The sequence below is a fragment of the Lissotriton vulgaris genome, chromosome 9 (assembly GCF_964263255.1).
Source record: "Lissotriton vulgaris chromosome 9, aLisVul1.2, whole genome shotgun sequence".
Classification (NCBI taxonomy): Eukaryota; Metazoa; Chordata; class Amphibia; order Caudata; family Salamandridae; genus Lissotriton; species Lissotriton vulgaris.
Window position 1 is genome coordinate 1,183,516,670 of NC_141697.1, and position 16,676 is coordinate 1,183,533,345.

Sequence of the window (16,676 nt, forward strand, 5' to 3'; positions counted from 1 at the left end):
GAATGTTTGACAATGTTCAACATTTCATCCATCATCTTTTTGTGTTAGATCACTGACCAACGCATCAAAAGGGCATTCCCCAGAGAGTTCGGGAGAGGGAATCAGCTTGCGAAGAACTGGCATTTTGAGTTTAGCTGTGTCGCAAATAGGTCCAGCGTTGGTTTCCCCAAGACTGCAAATATCTTGCCCAGCTGTGTTTGCTCCAGCTTCCACTCGTGACAGCTGTCACTCGTTCTGCTCAAGGTGTCCGCCAAGGTATTTCGAAGACCTGGGACATGTTCTGCTGTGAGAGAAATGAGATGGAGCGTTAACCAGTTCCACAACTCCTGCACATCTTGAGACCGGGTCAGCGATTTTGTACCTCCTTGCTTGTTTATATAAAACATGCTCGTGGTGTTGTCCGTGCGGATCAACACTGACGATACTTATATACGAGGAAGGAAAGCTTGAAGAGATAAAAAAATGGCTTTGAGCTCCAGACTGTTTATGTGCATCTGCCTTTGGGCAAAGGACCATCTTCCATGCACCTGTAGGTCCTGGAGGTGTCCTCCCCATCCTTCCATAGAAGCATCCGTTGTGACTATGAAATCTGGAATGACTGGGAGAAAAGACTGTCCTTGGGTGAGATGAGAAGTCTGAGTCCACCACTTGAGGGCTTCCTTCATCTGAGAAGTGATCTTGATTACATCGTCAAAGGAGCCTGAGGTTTGAATCAATTGAAACTAATTCCTCTTGAAGAGGTCTCATGTATAGCAGAGTTAGGGATACAAGATCTAATGCAGAAGAGAGCATTCCCTCCCAGTAGAAATTTGAACACTCTCACTGAAACACCCTTTTTCTGTATAGTTTGAGTGCCAAAGCTCTTAACCTCTTTTGTCCTTCCTCTGAGCTTTGTTTTGGATGTGTCCAGCCTTGCTCCCAGAAATGTCATTATCCGATTTGGGTAAGTTGAAGATTTTTTTTAAGTTGACCGAGAGACCCAGTTTGTGGAAAAGAGTGAGGCAATTGTTTGTTGCTGTCTCTACTAAGCGAGAAGATGGTGCCTTTAGCAGCCAGTTGTCGAGGTAAGGGAATACCTGATGACCTTTGTTTCTCAAGGCTGCTGCCACTGGAGCCAGGCATTTTGTAAACGTCCACAGAGCAGATTTAAGGCCAAATGGAAGAACTCTGAATTGATAGTGGGTACCAGCCACTGTGAAGCTCAGGAACTGCCTGTGCTTTGGATGAATAGGGAAGTGGAAATATGCATCCTCAAGATCCAATGAAGTAATGAAATTGCCCTTGTTGAGGCGACGCGGATGTCTGAAAGAGTAACCATCCTGAATGTTTGGCTCTTTAGATATGTTAAATTTTCGTAGGTCCACGATAGGCCTCCACTCTCCTGACTTTTTGCAAATGAGAAAGAAGGGGGAGTTGAAACCTTTCCTCTGTTGGGAAAAAGGGACCTTTTCTATTGCCCCTTTCTGAAGCATGACATGTGCTTCCTTTCTGAGCAAGTGAATGTGAGGGGGGGGGGGGGGGGGGGGGGCGGGGTGATCGCCTGGGAGGAGTATTGGGCGGTTTTTGGGTGAACTCCAGTGTGTGCGTTTGGAGCCTTATCTAGAAAAAACGCTATTTGCCTGCCTGTAGGACTACTGTTGATACCCTTGACGGTGTTGTAGCTGATAGGTTTGATAGGACTGGGAACGCTGATAATTTCCTCTATAATTGGAGTAGCCCCTACCGCAGGCTCCTCGAAAGGGCTCTTTGCGGTACTGTAGGGTACCCAGACCCTTAGCTGTGTCAGTGTCTTTCTTAATGGCGGTAAGTGACACATCAATATGGCTTCCAAACAAGCTCTCACCATCATAGGCCATATCCAATATTTTGGTTTGGACTTCTGTACGGAAATTAGTTGCCTTTAACCATCCTTGACGCTGTAAAACGGCAGCTCCAGCTAACTGCCTAAAACCAGTTGTGGCAATGTCCATAGCTATGTCTAATCTCAGAAGCTGCTTGATCTCCTTCAGTAAGCAACTTAACAAACTTGTCCTTATTATTATTTATTTAGTATTTTGTAGAGCGCACAGCTACCTCCGACGGAGGTGTCCCGGCGCTGAAGACATTATCTAAGAAAAAACGAGGGGGGGTATTTAGATCTGGGAGAAGAACCAGGTCTTTAATTTTTTTCCGGAAGAGGGGTTCCGAAGTGGTGAATCTTAACTCTGTTGGCAGCTGGTTCCAGAGTTTAGAAGTGACAACGGCAAAAGCCCTTCCACCCGTACGTGTAAGACGAAACCGGGGGGATATCATTAAGCGTAGATGATTGGATCTGAGGTTACGCTGTGACTGTGAGAACCTCAGTCTGCGCCGGAAGTATGCAGGGCCACGGTCATTAAGGGCTCTGAAAGCCAAGGTCAGGGCTTTGAATTGGATCCGCATTTTTATTGGGAGCCAGTGGAGTTTGATAAGGTGGGGTGAGATGGAGTGACGAAAAGGGCTATTGTTGATTAACCTGGCCGCTGCATTCTGAACTCTCTGTAGCTGGTTGATGAGGTAGGATGGAGCACCTACATACAGGCTATTCGCGTAGTCTTGATGGGAGGTTATCAGGGCATGGACTACTGTTTTTCGGGAGTCAAGCGGTAAGTAGGGAATGATTTTTTTTAACATACGTAACTTCCCAAAGCAGGCAGAGGTAACTTTGCTGATTTGGGCTTTACAGGAAAGAGAAGTGTCGAATTGAAATCCTAAGTTTCGGGCCGCTGGGACCGGCACTGGGGGAGGGTATAGTTTGGATGGCCACCAGATATTAGGGGGTAGGGGTGATTTTTGATTAAAAAAATAAGACTTCGGTCTTATCAGTGTTGAGTTTTAAATTGTTCTCGGACATCCATGAGGCGATCTTTATCATGCAATGGCGAAAGTTGTCAAAAGATTTAACAGCGTGGTCTTTGAAGGAGAACACCAATTGGGTGTTTTCGGCGTAGAAGGTCACTTTGACTCCACACGATTCGACAATCTTTGCCAATGGTGTAAGGTACACGTTGAAGAGGTGGGGGCTTAGGGCGGAGCCCTGTGGGACTCCCCAAGTCAGTGGTTTTTTGGCAGAGAGAAAGGATCCCAGCATCACTTGTTGGGTTCTGTTTTTTAAACATGATTTTACCCACAGGAGGGGGGGGGGGGGGGCCGCCAATCCCTATCTCTTGTAAGCGAGTCACTAGTATGTCGTGTGAGATGGTATCGAATGCAGCGGACAGGTCGAGGAGGACCAACATGGCCTCCTCTCCCCTGTCCGTGCATTCCCTAATTGACTAGGAGACTTCAAGTAGTGCTGACTCGGTACTAAAGTCCGGTCTGAAGCCAGACTGGGTGTCATGAAACAAGGAGTTAGATTCCAGGTAGTCTGATAGTTGTAGTTGAACTGCCTCCTCTAGTACTTTGGCGGGTTTGGGCAGAAGTGAAATTGGACGGTAATTGCTCAGACAAAGAGGGTCCATGCCTACTTTTTTTTGGATAGGGATAAGTAATGCGTGTTTCCAGGCAGCAGGGACAACAGTGGTAGAAAGGGAGGAGTTCCAGATTTCAAGTAGGGAGTTGATGATTAAGGGGGCACTATCATTCAGGATTAAGGCTGGGGCAGGGTCTAGAGGTGAGCCTGATTTGCAATCCAGAAATAATTTCGTGGCTTGTTCCTTAGTGAGAGGTTGGAATGCTGTAAAGGCAAGATTATAATTCGTATCGGGATCTTCAGTACTGACGGTACCGTTTTGACGGATAGTAGCTGCAATGTTGATAATTTTCTCTCAAAAAAATTTGAAAGATTGTCGCACAATGTTTGAGACATGAGGACTGGAGCAGTAAGTGCATTAGGCTGAGTGAAGTCTTTGACTATATTGAAAAGGGTCTTGGTGGAATTCTTTGCTTTGGCAATGGTGTCAGAGAAGTGCTCATGGAATGGTGTTTGAGTTTGCGAAACTCTTTAAGGCCTTGTCTGTAGAGCGCCTTGGCTACTGGGTCATAGTTCTGTCTCCAAAGTCGTTCTAACTTTTTGCACATGCTTCTTTGTGCCCTGAGTTCTTGTGTGAACCATGGAGCAGAATGTTTTAGTCTATGGGAGGTGAGAGGACGCAGTGGGGCTATTTTTTTCTATTGCAGAAGTAAGGTCATTGTTTAGTGTACATATTGCGGCGTCCAGGTCATCCGGAGGAGGGTTGAGACTAGTGGAATAAGTTTGCTCTAAGGCAGTTAGAGAGAGTTTGTGTCATTTTCTGCCTTGAGTTCTTATGGCGGATTCTTGTTTAATAATTTGGGATAGAGACGTCTCAAAAGGTACTAAGTAGTGGTCAGACCATGTCAGGGGTAAAGGGGAGAAGATTTTAAGTTTCTCATGGTTTGAGAATATGAGGTCGAGAGTATGTCCAGCGGTATGAGTGGGGCCTGTTACCCTTTGTGATAGATTAAGATTTTGCATTGATTCCAGGAGTTGGGCAGCGCGGTTGCAGCTGCTAACATCTACATGATGGTTGAAATCTCCCAGTACAATAAAGTCAGGGTGTTTGAGGGAGAGATCTGCTGTAATTGCCAGTAACTCTTGGATGGCAGGTTGGGGAGAGTTAGGAGGACGTAGGCCAATATACCGGAGGAGATGGCAGTGGTGGAATCTACGATAGAGAAGTATAGAGCTTCTATAGGTTTGGTGTTAGTAATTTTCCTGGTGGTAATTTTTAGGTGATTCCTTAGAATTACTGCTATTCCTCCTCCTGGTTTGGAGCCTTCGCGGCTAAAACCAGTAAATCTGTAACCCGTTGGAATAGCTAGGGCGATATCAGGGTTGGATGAGTCTTTGATCCAGGTCTCAGTTAGAAATACTATGTCACAGGGTGTAGAGGACAGTAGCAGCCAGATGTCATTGGCGTGGCCGGGTAGTGAGCGGCACCGGGATGGCCTCCTTCATTGAACCAATGTCGGACCATATTTGCCTGTCATAACGGGCTAGAATGGCTAAAGCGTTAGAAGTCCTGCCATTGAAGAGAACTTTTATCCAATGGAATCCAGGCGTCTGCCTTCCTTGTCCGGTGGAAAAAGGATAGGGGTAGATGGATTTTTCAAGTGCCTTTGCGCTGCTTGAGAGATCAGAGTCAGGTTTAGGGTGACTTGTAAGACATGCCGAAGAGCCTTCTGGTCCTCTGTATTTTTTATCTAACCAGGGAAGAACAGGAACTACAGAAGCCGGCACCTTCATGACTTTAATCCCTTCTTGCCAGACATGGTCAATGATTGGTATTGACCAGACAGTCTTCCTTTCCTGGTCCTTAAAATCATAAAGGAAACAATCCAATTGATGGCCTACCATTGGTAAATGAAATCGGTTAGCGGCCCTGTCCATAATATTATGGAATCCTCCGATATCCTTAGGCGGCGAATCCAAAGGATGATGAGGTAGCGGTGAAGGAGTTTATGCTATGTAATCATCCCACTCATCCGCTGGTGGAGAGGAGTCTGGTAGCTCACCTTCTTCCTGCTCCTCTTCAGACGTAGAGACTGGGAGGAAGAGGAGTGATGGGAACTGGTGGTATTATCGGAGTGGCCGGAGGTGGAGGCATCGGTGATGGCGGAGCTTCCTGTGGAGGTGGAGGAGGCACTACAACATCCTCCTGAGGAGGAAACCTTCGTTTATAGTCCGCCAACATATTCTGAAGGTTCATAATTAAAGCTGGAGGGAATTGAATAGACTGTTGCCTGGCCTGTTCAAAATATTGTTGGTACTGCACCGGAGGGGCAGGATATTGATGGTAATACTGATCCTCCTCCTCATAGTAGTCACCCTCCTTCTGATATTTAATGTGTAGTTCTGAAGGACTACGTGCAGCCCTTAACTGTCCATCATCAGAATCCTCCACATCGAACAGATGGCTAGGAGGAAGAGAAGACATTTTTGGTGTCTCCTCAGGTTGTTGAAAAGGGGTTGATGGACCTGTATATGAAACGGTTTGTTTTGTCGTCGACTGTGAAACCTTTGTTGTCGACAGTACTGTCACAGCCATAGGGATTGATGTTGCCACATCCCCAGTTGTCGTTGGTAGCATTTATTTCGCCGACGGTGTCGTCGTCGACAGTGTTTTCACCGTCGTCGACTGTCTTTTCGTCTATGGTCTCGTCGTCGACGGTGGCGTCATTGTCGATTTCTCAGTCGACGATGTGGTCTTGACTCTCGTTGACGACAAGGGTAGCATTGACGGTATGGAACCTCCAGAACTCACCGTGGACATGGTAAACACAGTCGACCATCGACGATGAGAGGGTCACTGTGGTCTGAGAAGTTGAAGTAGACTGAGCAGAGCTCAGGGAGACTCCCTTACACTACGAAGTGCGGTGAAAACTGGGGGACTCAGTCTCTCTTGGGAAGGTTCTAGAGGGTGCTGGGTGCTGATTGGCTGAGTTTTCACTTTGGTTCTTTTTGTAAAAGGAGACTAATAGGCTATAGAAAATATGGTTGCTACCATAATAGCCTATGAAAAGGTATAATCTATTACTTACTACTTTGTAATTTATGTACCGTGGGACTCCCACTATGACAAGGGGGAATGATTCAGGCATGTGAATCTATGAGAGATACCCCAATACTGGATAATGGGAAGTGATCAGTGATGCCTCTGGCAAGGGACTGGACCTCAGGGAAATGAGGAAGGTGGTGTGCCAGAGTGAGGAAATAGTTGATCTGAGAGAGACTACCATTAGCTCCTGAATGCAATGCGTTATTAATGCACCAAATATCTATTAGTCAAATAGCTGATAAGAAGTCAGCCAGAGGGTGACTGGAAGATCCCTCCTGTCTGGGGGGGCGGGCGAGAAGTCCCACTATTTTGGTCAGGTATCTGAGCGAGACTAACTCCTTCGCTAAAGCACATCTCAGATCTTCTTGGTCATGGACACTTTATTGTGATGAAGGCTTAAGGTCTGATCCACCAAATAGATGAGAAATCCTAGGAAACACAGAGACTGAGAAGGGCTGAATTATGTATTCTGTTTGTTGATAATGAAGCCAAGGTCCTGTGGTGTGCCATCTCCAGCTGTTCTTGGAGTCAGGCCTTGTCTGGGTGTACTAGAGCACAATGATGTGTAGATAAATTATCAAACAAACTCCTCTGCATCGAATTAATTCCACTACCGGTTTCAACTTTGGTGACACACCAGAGAGCAAAGGAAATCCCAAAAGGAAGTGCTACGACCTTCCCTTTCCACCACAATTGTAGGAACCTTCAATGAGATTGTAAAGTAAGCATCCTGCAGGTCTGTCCTGGCCATCCAATCGGCAGGTAGTAGGATGTCTCTCAGTAGATGGGGGCCTTCCATCTTGAAGTGATAATAGACCACTCAGCCATTGAATTCCCTTACTTTGATCACCAGATGCATCCCTTTGCCTTTTTTTTTTTTTAAGACCAGGAATATATTGCTGAGAAAACCAGAGCGTGTGGCACTGAAGGAACAATGACTCCTTTGACCAGGAGAGAGGTAAAATCTTGTTTTATTAAAATTGATGTCCAGTTCCAAAAAGTAATTATTAAGGAAGTGAGCAACCCGGAATACCCTTGAGGGCTTGGGTAAGTAAATATAGAAAGGTAAAGATGCCTTCAAGGGACTTTGTTCAATCTAAGTTTTGTTATTTAAAATTAATATGAGAAGAACCAATTTATCGTCCTTACAATGAGTGAATCAAAACTGATCAAATTGTGTTGTCAACATGAAACATATAAACAAAGACACAGGGTGTATACGAAAAAAGTGTTTTTATCAAATAATTCATTAAGAAAAATCAGCTTCATATACAGACAAATAAGCGAATAAGATTTTAGGACTGTGGGTACACATAAAAATAAATTGCTAAGTGACTCAACAGAACCTAAAAGACACCTATCCCAAAACACATTGAGTAAAACAAAGCAAGGGATGAAGTGCAAAGTCGACGTTTCGGTTTCTTAGCAGTTATTTGATGAAACCATCCTCAGGACTGTAATCAGTTCAGATCTGTATAGAAATATTGTAGTCTATCGAATGCGGAGACGGCTCATCCAAGTTGGATGTAGCGTCTGAACTTCACTCACATAGGGTTCACGTATTCATGCACAGTAGAATTCATCCAGTGTATGTTAGGTGAATTATTATCAAATTTCTGTTTAAAATCAGAGGTCGATGCACATAATTTGAGCTTAAACGAGCCTGTGAGCAGTCAGAGATCCTGCAGTGTCTTAAGATGCAGCGAGGTGAAGTCAATAACGCGTGTCATCAAAGTGGCTTCACTTTGATGACACGCGTTATTGACTTCACCTCGCTGCATCTTAAGACACTGCAGGATCTCTGACTGCTCACAGGCTCGTTTAAGCTCAAATTATGTGCATCGACCTCTGATTTTAAACAGAAATTTGATAATAATTCACCTAACATACACTGGATGAATTCTACTGTGCATGAATACGTGAACCCTATGTGAGTGAAGTTCAGACGCTACATCCAACTTGGATGAGCCGTCTCCGCATTCGATAGACTACAATATTTCTATACAGATCTGAACTGATTACAGTCCTGAGGATGGTTTCATCAAATAACTGCTAAGAAACCGAAACGTCGACTTTGCACTTCATCCCTTGCTTTGTTTTACTCAATGTGTTTTGGGATAGGTGTCTTTTAGGTTCTGTTGAGTCACTTAGCAATTTATTTTTATGTGTACCCACAGTCCTAAAATCTTATTCGCTTATTTGTCTGTATATGAAGCTGATTTTTCTTAATGAATTATTTGATAAAAACACTTTTTTCGTATACACCCTGTGTCTTTGTTTATATGTTTCATGTTGACAACACAATTTGATCAGTTTTGATTCACTCATTGTAAGGACGATAAATTGGTTCTTCTCATATTAATTTTAAATAACAAAACTTAGATTGAACAAAGTCCCTTGAAGGCATCTTTACCTTTCTACAGTTCCAAAAAGGCAATCTGAGCCGGCTTTTTGTTCTGTAGTCGCGCCCCATAAAACCATCAGGAAGCCTGTTGACAGTCTGCAGTACCCAGGCAACCCTGTGTGTTCTCTCCACGTGTGGAGGAACAGGCTTAAACATTCCCCCTATGTTTGGAAGGGAAGAAAGGTTATTTCTTACCTGAGAGTCCACCTGGGGCATTGGCAGCACCATTAAAGGAACCTCTCTCTTTGCAGCCTCGGACCAGACAGAATCCTTCAAATAGTTTTTGATACTGTTACAGGTGGTTTCCTTGGTACTGCTGGTAGGCCTAGGAGAAGGGATGGCCAGGAGAGTGACCCATACTTCTACCGGCCCCACCAAAAACATGTTTGCCAAAGACCACCTTCATGGACTGTTGGGCTTTATATAGCGACATGAAGGTGGTCACAAACTTGCAGAGGTCTTTCACAATGGGGTCCCCAAAGAGGCCCTAGTCTGCCACTGCTCCAGCTTCTGAATTGTGGAAAACAAGAAAGGAGTTGAGTGCAGGAGTAACTTTAGACCATAAATGCTTATAACAAACATAATAAATGTGTCAAAACATTTAACTTAATTATGGCAAGTTATTTGAAAGACTCACAAAACCATATATTTCAAAACCTATTTGTTGGTGTTATTTTATTTCCTTTTTCTTATTATTTGTTTTAATTTTTATGAGACAAACATCAGCCTACAAAAATGACTTTAAATCACAAAAACAAACAAAATTGTATACACTATTGTGGTCACTCTTGACATTTCCCAGACATAATCATGCATCGCTTTTTACACATGTTGTTGGTTTTATTCATCTATCATATACATTTGAAATCCAACCACAGACGGTATAAGGACCACGATATTTTCTTAGACTTTTCTATTCTGTCTCTTAACGAAAGGTAATTATTTCCTCTTTTATATAAGTGGAGTGTTCTTTCTACCAAAGGGAAAATGGTAGATGCGTTTCGGCCTTCAGACTATTTTTGGCCTCATCAGGACCCAAGAAAATTAGGGGGATGAACACATTTTTCTCTCATAGGCAGTACAACACGACACTGTTCATTGGGCACGCATTGTTCCAAAGCATTAATATCTCAATGTGCTCGTAGCTCCACTGCTTGTTCTTTTATTCAGTCAGACAGTCCGGCCGCAATGCTGATCTGTCTCGGCTGTGGGGTTTTTCGACAAACACCTCCGGGGTAATGACTTCCTACGGTGTTGGGGGGGGGAAAAACTGTTTCTTGCATATCAACACTCTGGTTGGACTCAAATTCTGCTGTCGCATGGGTGCGGTGGGGGATAAAAGAACAACATTGTTGCGTTTTACACAATATGAGCCAAAAAATAGTGTCCATGTTGGAACTCAAATCCTTAACATAGGGAAAAGGAAAAAAATCAACATCAATCGAGGCATCTCCAGGAGGCTCTCTCTGGACAATACAACGGGGTGACCAGGCATTCTTGTGAATCTTTGGAATGTGCAGGCCTGCCAAGTGTCACACATCAGGCGTGATGCCATCGCATTTCAGTGTGGTGTTCACACATCACCGCACTGAAATGCATTATCAAGCATTTTTGCCACTGACCGCACTCTCTGCTAACAGCGCTGAAACTGGCTGCTCACTACGCCAGGTGCTAGCGGGCGCCGGTGCTCAGACACACACCTGTGTGCGCCCTGGGCCGCAGGCAGCAGACTTGACATGCAGCCAGCAGCAGCACAGTTAGTAAACAGTTAAATCTGTGCTCTTAGACTCAGTGTAACAAATGTTACCATCTGCCCTGCTACCAGTGCCTGCACGGCGGGCTGTCAGAGAGTTACTGACTCCGAATGCCCAATTACCGAGACCCGGGCGGGCCTTCCCTCCGAAGTCGTTGCGTTTACAGGCTGTGGCACTGTGGAACAGGATGGACAGACACAGGCAGGAGCACCAACACCCCAAAGTTCACTGCCGCAGCTGTGGACAAAATCAAGTGCGACCACCGCTAATAACGCAGGGCTGCCATTTTGTAAATGTATGTTCTGGCTCCAATCTGAATCCATGTTTAATTCACCCAGCCATGCCGGCCGAGACACGAGACGCAAATTATAAATAGGTGGTGCTGCACACGGCGCGGAAATGGGCGCCAGTTATGACCTTTTCAAAATGTTTAATTCTGCCAAGAGTGGGCTTGCCGGTGCATGCAATGCTAGAAGTATGTGGTTTGTGCCTGCTGCCTCTCAAGTGAGTACATCTGCAGAGGCTGCCGGACAGACTGTAGTTGGTGCCTGCAGCCTGTAAGGATCATGCTGCGTGACTCGGGACCAGGTGCGGTTGCCGGATAACATTTTGCCTGCATGCAGCCTCTCGTAGCGCTGGTCCAGACAATTCTCCTTTGATCGCTGTGCCAGAAGTCATTTTTGAGCGTCAGTAATCACTGTGGTGTGCTTGTTACACAGCTCTCATTGCTTGGCTGTCTCCTCTGTGATTGGATACAGTACACCTGACTAGGCCCTGCATCAGTGCCCGGGAGAGAGGTTGTTTCCGGCCTGGCCACAGTGAGAGAATCCATAGATAATTTGGAGCTGGATCGGGGGCCCGCCCTGGTGCTTCAATGAAGCCTAAACCGGACTCAAGCTTTTTGTCAGTGCATGCCGGGTACAGCTGAGACCATGGCGATTTGCCCCCTGAGATGAGGTTGCAGCTATCTCTTTAGTTGACGTTCTCCCACCAGTGCAGTCCGATCTCCAGATGGCATGTTAGGTCACAGTGTGTGGGGTGTTTTTTTTTTTGTCTGTTTGTGGGCTTGTCAGGCTGGACTGCTGATTTTTCTGAAGAAAATAAAATCCTGCAGTAAGCTTAAATGAACGGAATCTGACATGCAAAACACATATATAGCATATGAGGACAACCTGAAAAGGTGTTTATGATCTCCTACTGTTGCACTGACTTTCTGTGCTATGAAAATTTGCTTTTGGTGGTACAGTTGCGTTGCTCAAATGGGTGTAATTTCTGATATTTATGTTTTCCTCGTTTTCATTGCTTGATTTTACTCGCAAAAAAGTGTTACTCATAGTCGTTGAAACGTAACTCATAATTTCCCTAAAATTATTAACACGTCACTCGTAGCAATCTGAAACCTTGGCAGCTATAAATGTGATCAAAAGTTTGGATGGTCGCACCGAAGAAATAGATATTCAAAATAGTCCAGAACCACTCTGTCTCTCAAATTGCAGTGGATCGTAAAATGCTTTTATACTATTGGAGTCAAACTCTCTCGAGATTAGCTGGTAACATGAAGCCTACGGGCTTCCTTGTAATATTGTTCCTTTGTTTGTAGGACTACATTACCCCCTTTTAGCTGATGGCTTTATAATTACAGCATTGTCATTCGTGAGTGATAGTATTGCTTGCCATTGTTCCTTATCATATTCCGATTCTTGCTGTTATGTCCTCATTGACTCTTGGTTCTCAACCTCTTCAAATCTTTTGTAACACTCATGAAAGCAGTCTATGGCGTCATGTGAAGCCTGGGGGTAAAGTGCGATTTAGCCTTAAAAGTGCTCTTGGTACTGTTGCCATATCCCTGCTCGTTCTATAATAACATCCATTGAACTTTTAAAGTTGGCTAGTGCCGCTTCATCCAAATGATGTAGTGTCATCAAAGCCTGCAAATCATTTCCTGTCAGGTTGTTGGTAGGTCTTGATGTTTCTATCCCAGTAGATCCTGTTTTCTTGGGATTGAGAATATGATCCTTCATCAGCTTGAGTTTCCTGATGTATTGATAGAGATCTAAACGTGTTTGTATGTAAACGAAACATGAGGTAGGGCAGAAAGCCAGACCTATTTCAGGACCTCTTTCTCGACATTCATTAAAATCCTTTCAGTAAGATTGACTACTGTCAACTCTGCCACCATAACTCCTGTTGCACCCCACACCTGCTCCAAGTCACTCTTTGTGATGCTGGATCTGCCGCGCCATTTCTTGCACCATCTGGTTTTGCTCCTGTGTGCTGTGGAGGACGTGTACGCTGGGAGGTTCTCTGCCACGTTTCTCTTATTACCTGGTACTCCAGGAATTTATTTTTATTTTCACTATTGCTTGGTCTTGGTACTGCACTTGTGTATTCTCCCTCTGAGAGTCTGTGTCCACTTCTGATTCAGAAGTGTTCCTGGTGCGGACAGTGTTCAAATTTTTGGTTTGATTGAGTAGCCTTCTTGGGATATCTAATTTCTTGGCGAAAGTCAAGTTCTACCTGACTCATCATCCCACTGGTCCCAGGCAAATGTACTTAGTTGCATTGCTCGATTGTATTTTCATGTGCTGCAAGCTGCGTTTTCATATATTGGTGCAGGTCATTAACTGTTGATGTTTCTTCCTCCTGTGCTATTGTTTCTTTCATTTGATTTTTTTTTAATCTCTTCCAATAATTTTGCCCTATCACTTGTGGCGTATTTGAGGAGGATCTGGATCATCCCCTTTGCAGATGCAGTTGTGAATTCAACCACTCCTGCAGAAGAGAATCTGGATTCTCATATGACGGAATGGTATAGATGCAGAGACCTCAAGGTATTCTGTCGACATCGAAATACCCCTGATGGCCATACTCCCCTCCCCCCCACCACTTCCTCTCATCCTTTTCCAATACTTTTCCACTACTGTGCGCGCCTTCCTGTCCCTCCCCCTCCACCCCAGTCTACTGGTTTTGAAAAGAGGGAAGGCTGAGTTGGTCTTGGTATTCAAACTTGTGACGAAACACTTTGAGCTATATTTACTTATGACCTTCATTAATTTTAGTATTCAAACAATGACCTAATGAAGGAAGCAATGATTAAGGATGACAGTCAAAGTGCATCTTTTAATATTCTCTCATCCCTCACGATACAAAACAATTCAGTGGGAAGCGTCTGATGTATATTTTACATTATTAATACCACTTTTTGTATTCATCATATTTACCATATGAAGTGCTGTTGATTACTAATTATTTTCCATCAAGTTTAGAAACGGTATCTAGATGCGCTCTTAAGTCATAGGAGCTGACTGCAGGATATATGTATAACATCACCTTAAGCAAACACCTTGATAATCTTAGAAGGAGGAATTGCAATTTGTTTGTTTCTGAATTGATTTATGCCAAACGTTGCTCTTTTAACTGTTTTTAGGATATGCCTTCTCCATATATGAAGTGTGCTAAACCTTAATGTTTCACTTTAACAGAAACGTCCAAAAAGAGTAATGCAAAGGAAAAGTTGCTGCAGAAGATTGCTCTTTACGAGGAGGGGCAAATAGACAGCTCTGAGCTGCTCAGTCTGAACTCTGAAACGAGTACGCATGAAGCTTCGGACACCGCCTTATGAACTGTGCTCTGTAGATCTGCTGACAGATGCCCTGGGTGGACATGATCCTTACAAATGTAGAATGTGACTTAACTGAAGTCTACACACAGAAATTCAGTTCATTCCGAGAAAAAGAGAACGATAACTGATGGGGGACCCCTGGGGGGCGAGAAGGCAGTGTCCTATTTGAGGTGAGACATTTGCAGACAAAACAAACTTGGTTCAAACATGTAAAGAATAAATGGCAAAACACTATTCCTGTTTTAAGTGGTGCAAATGAGTGAATTCCCCGTGACCACAAACATCCAGAAAATCCTGAGCTCTTTCTCTAAAGCACAAAGTGGCACCTGACCAAATGGACTAAAATTCTACTCACTGTCCTATGGCATACTTTCACCAACTCTCAGGAACTCTTACTATCCACCCAAAGACCGCTGCAGAATCTTCCAAACAACTTTTTCGATTACCGTGGAACCAGAAAATTGTTTGTGATTTATTCATAAACACTATGACGTGGTTTCTATGTAAATTAGTGGAACATATATTTGTTTACAAGAAATGGTTACTGATGATCATGCATTATAGTATTTAAATAAAAAAAAAGTAATGCGCCAGCTAAGCCTTCAAATTCTGAGCATTAAAAAATAAAAAGTGCTGCTCCAGTCTCGCCAATGATGTTGTGTTTCTTAATTACTGCTTTGTATGGCAATGAATGAAGGAGATATGTGCACTTCCATCATGTCCACAAGCATATAGGAGAGCTGACAGACTTTGGGAGAGACAAATCCGATTTTTATAGGAAGGTACCCACATTATGTCGGGGGGAAGATACTAAAGGAATTACAGTATCTCGAAGTCAACCATGTATGGTATTAAATAAGGAAACGATGATATACAAACTGTACAGCTAGAATTCAGCATTCCACATTTCATGGCTCATTCTATTAGAAGAAGAAAAAAAAATCAGACTTATGGTCTCTTGGGATGCATAATAGGAGTTTATTGTTAAGGGCGAAGTTTAGTGGCAATGAGGGACAAGCTTAGATTATGTCCATACTATAAAATAGCGTCAAAGAGTTTCAGGGACACACGCTGTAATATTTAACATTATCCAACTACATTGAATAACACTGTAAACCCGGAATCCAAAATCCAGTATCAGACCAGATTACACTTTCAATTATTCCTGGACCTTCTGTCAGCAATATTTCGAGACCTTGCTCTGTGCACCTCTGAATCCACCAGTGAAAAACATAATAATGAATCTAAAAAAGAGGTTGCTGAGTTAGGGGAGAATTGTGGGCTTACGATTGCCTATGTAATGCAGGCTATGCCCAGGTCGCCGCCCGTGGGGGGTGGGTCGATAAATAAAACACTCCTGGGCCTAACACCATTAGATGAGGGAAAATGCCCAACATGTGAATCTGGAAGAGTTCCGTGCCAAACAAGCATTGGAAATGCAATAGGTCTCGCAGCATTAGAGTTAGTGCTTTTAGAATTGTTTATGGGTTTTTTGTAAATCTTTAGCATTTTTGTTTCCTGTAGCCAATGCTAAAGAATTAAAAAAAAAAGCCATAAACATTTGTAAAAGCTCTAACTCAAATGCTCCGAGACCTATTGCACTGTGTGAGGGTGAGGGGTTGAGGGTGAGGGTGGGTGAGGGTGGGTGAGGGTGGGTGAGGGTGAGTGAGGGTGAGTGAGGGGTTGAGGGTGAGTGAGGGTGAGGGTGAGTAAGGGTGAGGGTGAGTGAGGGTGAGGGTGAGGGTGCTAGTAATTACAGGAAATTAGAACAGGAAATAGCGTAGATGGAAAGCGTTTAACAAAGTGAAAATTAGCACATGAGGTTCTGCAAACATCCTCATCGGGGTAGCACAGATCGGCAACTCTAAAAACACATTACTTGAACAGCGAATGAGACGTGAAATGTATTAGGTCACCTGCCTTATAAGGGATTTAAAGGTTAATAACTAATTAGAAATAATGGTCTCACTTCGAAGATCTATTAATAAACCTCTCAGCTCATTAAATACATTCTATACGCCGTCACAGCAGGCGTTTTTAAATATCCGATAAAGGGAAACCCTACTGAAAGGATTCGTGCTGTTGCAGGGAAAATTGGTTCCATTTGAAACCCCACACGTCACGGGGTTCAACTCACAGTGACAGAACTCCAATGCACCGCTCAGAGTGAGATGACATGCCCTGAATGTTAACTCCTCTTTACTTACACGCACCGCCGGCGGTGTAGATGTTAAAAAGTGGGCTGGGTGACGTACAGTAGGCCAATGCCACTGAAAATAAAGTCTGATCAGCTAGCGGCCAAGAAAGTCGCAAAGTCACATACATAATAAAGCATCTAGGTTTCATAAAAGGTTAATGCT

General features: G+C 43.9%; 1 protein-coding gene across 2 annotated transcripts in view; it reads left to right on the forward strand.

The window, feature by feature from the left end:
- IRAK2 (interleukin 1 receptor associated kinase 2) overlaps positions 1 to 14,967 on the forward strand; it is a 183,049-nt gene extending 168,082 nt beyond the window's left edge. For both annotated transcript variants that reach the window (XM_086939230.1, XM_086939229.1), the window contains exon 13: positions 14,177 to 14,967. In XM_086939230.1, coding sequence (XP_086795356.1) covers positions 14,177 to 14,316 — 140 coding nt within the window. In that variant the 3' untranslated portion in view covers positions 14,317 to 14,967. The remainder of the gene's footprint in view (positions 1 to 14,176) is intronic.
- The last annotated feature ends 1,709 nt before the right edge of the window (positions 14,968 to 16,676 follow it).